This window comes from Molothrus ater, chromosome 21 (genome assembly GCF_012460135.2).
Source record: "Molothrus ater isolate BHLD 08-10-18 breed brown headed cowbird chromosome 21, BPBGC_Mater_1.1, whole genome shotgun sequence".
In the NCBI taxonomy this organism is placed as follows: Eukaryota; Metazoa; Chordata; class Aves; order Passeriformes; family Icteridae; genus Molothrus; species Molothrus ater.
The window spans coordinates 7,399,196-7,407,189 of NC_050498.2; the positions used below are offsets into that span (position 1 = coordinate 7,399,196).

General features: G+C 65.4%; 1 protein-coding gene across 4 annotated transcripts; it reads right to left on the reverse strand.

The window, feature by feature from the left end:
- Positions 1 to 427: 427 nt before the first annotated feature.
- CORO6 (coronin 6) lies at positions 428 to 6,361 on the reverse strand. Of its 4 annotated transcripts, XM_036395144.2 has the most exons (12): positions 6,284 to 6,361; positions 4,043 to 4,364; positions 3,306 to 3,428; positions 2,747 to 2,876; positions 2,483 to 2,664; positions 2,243 to 2,362; positions 1,912 to 2,031; positions 1,416 to 1,520; positions 1,183 to 1,328; positions 1,046 to 1,103; positions 735 to 965; positions 428 to 630 (listed from the first exon to the last, which is right to left on the reverse strand). In XM_036395144.2, the coding sequence occupies exons 2-12, from the start codon at positions 4,238 to 4,240 to the stop codon at positions 508 to 510; spliced, it is 1,536 nt and encodes a 511-aa protein (XP_036251037.1). In that variant the 5' UTR covers positions 4,241 to 4,364; positions 6,284 to 6,361; the 3' UTR covers positions 428 to 507. The 4 variants fall into 4 exon arrangements, with proteins under 4 accessions (XP_036251037.1, XP_036251035.1, XP_036251036.1 ...); XM_036395142.2 differs by lacking the exon at positions 2,243 to 2,362; XM_036395143.2 differs by lacking the exon at positions 1,912 to 2,031 and having other exon boundaries at positions 428 to 627.
- Positions 6,362 to 7,994: the final 1,633 nt, after the last annotated feature.

Here is a 7,994-nt window from a genome sequence, read left to right on the forward strand (position 1 = left end):
GCACCCCTGGCACGATGGTCCCTCGTCCCTGGTACTGCCACGCAGCCAAGGGTGGCTGAGCCCTTTATTAAAGGGGTGCAGGAGCAAAGAGCCGGGTGGGAGCACCCGCCGAGGGGCTGATGGGGCAGGGGGAGGTGAGGGGGTGATGGGGTGGGGGTGTAGCACCGTACACAAGCACATCCTGGCCAGGGGGGCCCGGCAGCTCCCTGTGCTGGGAGGCTGCTGGTGCCCATGTTGGGGCTGTGCAGGTCCCCGTGTTGGGGTGCTCGGCAGCCCCAGCCTGCAGGCACTGTGTGGGACCCCTCGGGTGCTGCAGTGGGTGCCCATGGACCAGGACACGACTGATGCCAGTGGAGGCTGGGTCAGGGTCTGACCCCTCCCTGCCCCCTCAGCTCCTGGGGAAAGAACTCGGCTCCGGGCTCCTGCCCAAGGTGGGGACTCGGCTTTAATCCCCGGCAGGCCGGGGCAGTCCTGGCCCTGCCCGTGCTCGTGGCCGTGGCCACCGCGCTAGTCCGTGCCGTTGGTGAACTGGCCGAGTTTGTTCTCCAGGTCGGAGATGCGCTTCTCCTGCGCTTGGACCGTCTCCTTCAGGGCACGGATCTCCTCCAGCACCTCCTCCAAGGCTGGCTGCTGCAGGGAGGGGGGACACAGGGTCACGACGAGTCAGGCCCCTCCCATCCCACCCCAGGGCAGGGGACAGCCCTGCTGCCACGTCCCTATCCCCGGACACTCACAGAGAAGTCTGAGTCGCAGGTGGAGTGCCTGCGTCGGGGGCCTGGCGGGGGTTTGCTGTCCAGGATGTTCTTCTTGACCACCTTCAGCTCCCGGTTCTTGATGGGGACGTACCCATCCCGCAGCGAGATGAGGATGGGCTCTGCGTCCTTCCCCGACAGCCACTCATCCGCCTCCAGGGCTGGCTCGGGGCCTGGCGTGTCAGGGTAAAGGTCATCCTGGAAGAGATCTGACTGCGGGGGCAGAGAGACCGTGGTGAGATGTGGGGTGTCGCCCCCAGGCCCCCATCTCCCCTGGGACCCCCCAGGCTCACCTTGCGTGGCACCGTCATGACAATGGGCTCGCACTTGCGCTCATGCAGCTTGAAGAACCTGCGTGGGGCACAGGCAGTCAGGGCCCAGCTGACCCCCCCTGACCCCTCTGGCTCCCCCCAGCCCCCTTGGCTCTCACCTGGCGATCTCACACTTGCTGACATCCAGCCCACGCTTGGGCATGAAGCCCATGCCCCGCTGGGGCTCCTTGCTGCTGTAGGTGTTCAGGTAGTGCACGTAGGGAGCCTCGTCTGTGATCTCAAAGTACCGGATGCTGCTGTCACCCTGCGGGGTGGGGACAGGTGTTAGCCAGCCCTGGCACCCTCAGGGACAGGGTGGCATTGGGGGTGCACCCCGGGGAAAGGGGGTTACCTTCCCACAGAGGTAGACAATGCTGGAATCGGCGTCGTAGAAGGGCAGCAGGACCCCGTTGCTCGTGTCCATCTCTTGCAGGGCAATGGGCTCCTCAAAGTTATTCTGGGGGGCCGGAGCAGTGGTGGAGGGGTGTGAGCAGTGACCCCAAAACCCTCACTGTGGTTAGTCACACACATTAGCCACAGCACACTGGGGGACAGGGCTTGTCCCTTCTGGGGTACACAACCCCCCAGGCAGGCAGCTTGGCATGCCCCCCCATCCCCACTCCTGTTTACCTGGCATGGCTGGGTTCCCCCAGCCTGGCTGTACCCCCCTTCCCCAGCACTCCCTGCCTCCCAGCCCCCTCCCCACCCCAGCACTGCACGGCACACTTGGGAACTTGGCATCTTTTGGGAGGGGGATGCAGCAGACACGGCATCCTGGGGCGGGGGGGGTTAGCAAGGGGTCTGGGGGGGCCAAGTTCCCAGGGCAGCACTCCATGCGGCCTCGTTACCGGGTCCCACAAGCCCAGCTCCCGCTGGCTCATTCTGGTAAAGCCCGTGGTAAAGATGTGTCCTTCCCGTGTGAAGATGGCCCGCACGGGCCTCAGCCCTTCGTGGGGGGCAAACCTCTCCTGGGGGGAGGGGGAGACAGTCAGCACAGGGCATGGGAAGGGGGGAATATGGAGGAGGTCCGGATCTGTCCCCCAAAACAGCCGTGTCCTATTCCGTGATGCTCCCTAAGCGCACGCGTTGCCAGAGAGTATCCCCAGCCCCCAGAGCGTTCCTGGCTGGGCTGAGATCTGTGGGATTGGCGCTGGCCAGGCTGGAGCTGCTGTCTCGTACCAGGTCCCAGAGGCCCAGCTGCCGCTCGCTCATCCTGCTGAAGCCCGTGGTGAAGATCTTGCCATCGGCCACGAAGATGGCGCGGATGGGCCGGGTGCCGTCATGAGGTTTGGTTTTCTCCTGCGCCGGCGTTAGCGGGTTAAATCAAACACAGAGACGCGCGGAGAGGGGTTAGTAGGGTCAGGCAGGCACTAGAGGGGACCCCGGGGTGGGATGGGGGGACACAGCAGGGGCACTCACCGCTATGATCTGCTGCTTGCGGGGGTCAATGACACGGACCTTCTTGTCCTTGCAGGTGGTGACCAGCAGGCTGCCGTTGCGGTTCCAGCCCACGTTGTAGATGAGGTCAGTGTGCATGTCATCCAGAGCCAGCAGCATCTCCCCAGTGCCCACATTCCAGAGGATCACCAGGTTGTCGCAGCCTGCAGAGGACCGAGGGGGGCAGACGCTGTCACGCCATGGATCTCCTGTGACCCCGGGGAGGGTGACCCGGGACCCCCTTACCTGCGCTGAGCAGGACGTTGCGGGCGGTGGGGTGCCAGGAGATGATGCTCACCCGCTTGGAGTGTCCCTCCAGTGTCACCACGGGCTCCGTGATGTTGCGCACGGGGACATAGTCAGGGATCTGCCACACCTGGGGGGGACAGAGCAGGGCGCTGGGGATCACCCTGTGTGTGAGCACTAAGCAGATGAGGGCCTGGGAGCCAATTAACCTCATTAATCGCGGCTCAGCCTGTGGGGAGGGTGGCGAGGGGACGCCAGAAGCGCCTCCATCCTGGGGTGCATCCCCAGCACTCGGGGTGCTGATGGGCACAGGGAGGGGGGCACGGCCGGGGTGCAGCCCCCAGCCCCCCCCCAGCTATTCCTGCATGCTGAGTCGCCAGGGAGGGTAAATTTAGCACAAACTGCTGCATCATGGAGCGAGCAGCCGCCGCCAGCGCGAACGCATGGCACCGGGGCTAAAAATAGGCCAGTGACACTTCACAGGCAGCAAGGGGGGGGATGCTCTGCATTGCTCCCCCTGCACCTCCCACCCCCTCCCACGCAGCGTCCAGCCCCTCACCATGACAGTGGTGTCCTCCGAGGCGCTGGCGATGACGTTGTCATTGTGGGGACACCAGTCGATGTCCAGCACGGGCGCCGTGTGTCCCGTGACCAGCGGGTGGTTCTTGTCCACCCGTCCTGTCTGCAACGGTGAGGGACCAGCATGAGTCCCCCAGGAGAGACCCTGCCAGGTACCCCCCAAAGCCCAGCCTGGCCACCACGTGGGTTGTGGCACAAATGGGGATGTGCAGGGGATTCTGGCAGTGGCCAGAGGTTTGTACCTGCCTTGAAGGGGGAAACTGAGGCACATGGGGCAAATGGGGTTCACCTGGCACAAGGCCTCATAGGGACACAGAGGAGAATCATGTGACCCATGAGAGGCTGTTTTGTGTCTGCTTTGATGGCAGGGAGGGGTTGGGGACCCTGTCCCAGTCTCTCTGCCAGGGTTGGCAGGGCAGACTCCCACTGCACTGGGTGCTGCTCCCTGGGCATGCTGTGCCCCCAGGGAATTGGGGCTGGGGGAAGGCAGCTGGGGGTTTTTCAGATCACCTCACTTGCCCCAGGGATGTCACCCTTGGCAGGTGCCAATGATCAGCCAGGTTGTTCCTGCCCTGAGCCCTCACATGAGGAGGGGGGGTTGGGGCAAAGCTGGGGGGCTCTGGGGCCACAGCAGGTCCCCAAAAGCCAAACCCATCAGCATTTTCCCCCCAACACATCTCAGCATTGTGACCAAACACCAGCGCCCTCCCCACTCACCTTGGCAAGGGGCAGGACAATGAAGGCCCCGCCACCACCGGACTCCACAATGATGGCCACAAACTTGGGGTTGACAGCGCAGAAGGAGCTGTCACATGTCACCTTGGAGACACGGATGTCCTCGTACATCTGGTCTGCCTTCACCGGCTGCCCAAAGACGTGCCGGAACTTGCTCTGGCGCACCACGCGGCGGCTCATGGCTGGGGGGACACGTCAGGCCACCACCTCCCCTCCTGGCACGGCTTGGAGGGGCTCAGTCCCCTCAGGCCTCGTGCTCCGAGGGACTCCTCCTGCTCCGGGCACAGCGGGAAGCCTGGGAACACTGAGGTGGCGGGGAATGAGGATGGGAGATAACACAGCCCTGACCCCACAGCAGGGAACAGGGGCAGCCCCTGTGCAGGGATGTGGGGGTGCTGCAGGGGCTGGGGGCTGTCAGCTGCTGGCCAGAGCCACTTGACACTGGGCAGGGACATGGCCACACCATAACACACAGCTGTGCCATGTCCCAAAGCTGTGCCGTACCCCACAGCTGTGACATTTCCCAAAGCTGTGCCATTTCCCAAAGCTGTGCCGTACCCCACAGCTGTGCTATGCCCTGTGGCTGTGCCATACTCCACAGATGTGCCATTTCCCAAAGCTGTGCCATGTCCCACAGATGTGCTGTACCCCACAGCTGTGCCATACTCCACAGGTGTGCCATACCCTATAGCTGTGGCTGTGCCATGCCCCAAGGCTGTGCCATGCCCTGTGGCTGGCACTGGGGTTGGCACATGAGCTGTTGCAGCAGAGCAGCAGGGTGGAGGGGACTTTGGGGTGGACATAAAGGTGCCATGCACCAGGTCACAGCCTGTCCCCTTGTATCCTGTCCCCTTGTCCTGCATCAGTGGCCTGAGGTTGCCTGGCTTGGCCCAGCAGCTGGGAGGAAGGCTGTGCCTCCAGAGCTGCCTGCTGGTGGCTCACGCCTCCCTCCATGGATCCCTGTCCCGTGCCACAGATCCCTGCCAGCCACTGTGCACCCCCACCTGGGTAAGGGCTGGACCTGGCACACACTCACAACCCCATGGGCACACTGGGGTGTGGAGGAGCCCCTTCCATGGCCTCAGTGGGGTCTCCAGCCCTCAGCCACAGCTGGGCACGATGCCCACAGACACCCACCTCACCCCCCCAGCCTGTGCTGCTCCTGGGACCTGCCCCAGGGGGAGACTGAGACACTCAAAGCCCTTGGAGCTGGGGCTCTGCAGCACCCATGAGCCACTGGCTGCCCTGGGGAATCCCCTGTGCTCTTTTGGTTACACAGCCCTTGTCAGGAGCCACATCCAGCCACCAAAGCATGGCCAGGCACCCCTGTCCCCAGACCACAGAGCCGGTGTGGGCAGAGGCAGGAGCAGATCTGCTCCTCCATGTCCCAGCCGGTGGATTTTGCACAGGGCGCATGCAGCACCCTGCCAAACCACATCTGCCCAGTCCCTGAGTGTCCCCGGAGTCCTCACGGCACTTCAGCATCATCTCTGGCTTGGCTGAGCTGGCTCTAAGGGGCCCAGAGCCTGGCTGCCGAGCGGGGCTGGACCACGGCACTGCCGGTGTCACCCCCCAGTGTCGAGAACGATCCCCAGCCCCGGGGAGGAGCGAGCAGGCTCCGAGGGGAAGCTCCCCCAGCACCTCAACCATTGCCAGCGGGAGCAGAGTGTGGGGTGCCAGCATGCAGGGCAGGAAGGGACGGCCTGGCTGTCTGGGCAGGGTGCAGGCAGTGGGTGGGGTGCAGCTGGGGGGCAGATGCGGTGCAGGAGGAGTTGAGCAGGGTGCAGGGAACGTGTAGGGTGCAGGAAGGGCTGGCAGGAGCAGGTGGGGCGCTGGCAAGGTGCAGGCAGGGCTGAACAGGGTGCAGGTGTGGGGTGCAGGCGTGAGAGCTGGGTGGGGTGCAGGCAGGGCGCAAGCGGGGTGGGATGGGATGCCGGCAAGGAGAGGTGGGGTGCAGGTGGGGTGCAGGCAGGATACGGGCAGGGTGCGGGCAGGATCCAGGCAGGACAGCCCCGCTCCCCGCTCCCCGGCCGTGCCATTACGTTGCCACAATTGAATCCGCAGCGACTGCTCGGGAACGACCAGAGGTCACTGTCCAAATATAGCCATCTCCGCCGGCGGGCGGCGAGGGGCCGGGGCCCGGGGGGCTCAGCCCCGCTCCCCGCGTCCCCCCGTCCCTCCCCACCGCGCTCCCGCCGCCCCCGCCCCGCGCCCGGCTCCCACCTGCGCTCGCTCGGCGGCTCCTCCGCGCCCGGGCGCGCCCGGCTCCGCGCTGCGCCCGCTCGGCTCCGCTCCGCCCGCTCCGGCCGCGCTCAGCCCCGCTCAGCCCCGCTCCCCCCGGCCCGGCCCGGCCCGGCCCCGCTGGGCTCCGCTCCGCCCGGCCCCGCTCGGCTCGGCTGGGCTGGGCTGGGCTCGGCCCCGCGCGGTGCCGCTGCCGCAGAGAACAGCTGAGCCGAGCCGGGCGCCGGGGCCGGCACAGCCCCCCCGCGGCGGGCACCGAGGGAGGGGAGGGGGGGCCCGGCCCGGCCCCGCCTGCCCCGCACCCTGCCCGGCCCCCGGCTCTGCCCGCGGGGTCGGGGGCAGCCCCGGCACGGCCGCCCCCCGCTCCCACCCTAAAAGCGGGGCGTCCCAAGGGTGCCCGCAGACCCCGGCCCGGTGCGTGGGAGCCCCTCGGGCTGGGAGATGGGGGGCAGGAGAAGCCCCCTGAGCCTTTCTGAAGCACTGGGAGAAACCCAGGGGCGGGGCATCACCCCGGGGGTCACTTCTGCACAGGGCTGTGACCCTGCGGTGGGTGCCCCACAGCCCGGGGCCAGCCCAGCCCCACAGGGACCACGGCCATGGGCTGCTCCTGAGGGTCCCAACACTCACGGGGGCATCCCACGGGTCCTCACCTGCCCCAGGAAAAAAGGGTCTGCAAGACCACCTCAGCCCCAGCCCAGCAGGATGGTGGTTACAGGCACATCCAGGAATCAGATTTGGGATTTAGTGAAGCCCAGCCCTGCAGGGATGCCCTGGCCCAAGGGGATTAAGGGATTGTAGGGCTCAGGGACCAGAGGGAGGGGAGCGGCGGTTCCTGGAAAGGCAGCAAAGCCCTGGACCCTACAAGGGCACCGTGTGGAGCTGGACGAGCATTGGCTGAGCGGGCAGGAGGGGGCAGCTGGCAAAAAGGCAGGGAAGAGGTGACATCCTTGTTTGCCCAGCCAAAGGGGTGGCAGGGAGGGAGGGGGCTGCAGAGGCACCCCTTGCTCACCCTGTCCCACCACAGCCCTGGCTCACTCTGTGTCCCGTGCCCTTAACTCCAAGACACATCCCCAGCAAGGGAAGGTCCCGGGAAGCCTTTCCCCAGCTGGTGCTGGGAGGAGGAGGAAGGGATGGGGCACCCCAGAGACACTGCCAGACCCACAGTGACAGCCCCACACCCTGGTGCCCACTCAGTTCTGGCCTGGTGGGAAGCTCCTGCATGGATGGTGAGGCTGAGCCCAGGGAGTTTGGCTTTCTCAAGTCCCTTGCTCACAGCAAGGCCACAGAGACCCTTGCACTGCCTTTCTTGCCACAATGGAGCAAAACCAAAACCAGAGACAGGCTGTCCAGCGTCCAGCTAAAATCTCACATCCCCCTTGGAGCTTAAACTGAGAACCCTCCTCAGAGCTCCTGTGTCTGCAGCAGTGCGAGGAGGGAACCTGCAGCATCCTGACAGTTCTAAACACATGAGCCCTGGAATCTTCCCTGCAACTGCCGTGTGGTCTGGAAATACCTCTGGAAATACCTCTTGCTCGGAAGCATGGCTCCATCACTTGGGACAGGATGGGGCCATCCACAAGAGGGAACAACCCCACTCTGGCTTTCCAGACCCCCACTGCCAGACCCTGTTCTCAGAGCAGCACAGATCACTCCCTCACCCTCAGCCCCAGTCCCAAACAGGAAGCCACACGCC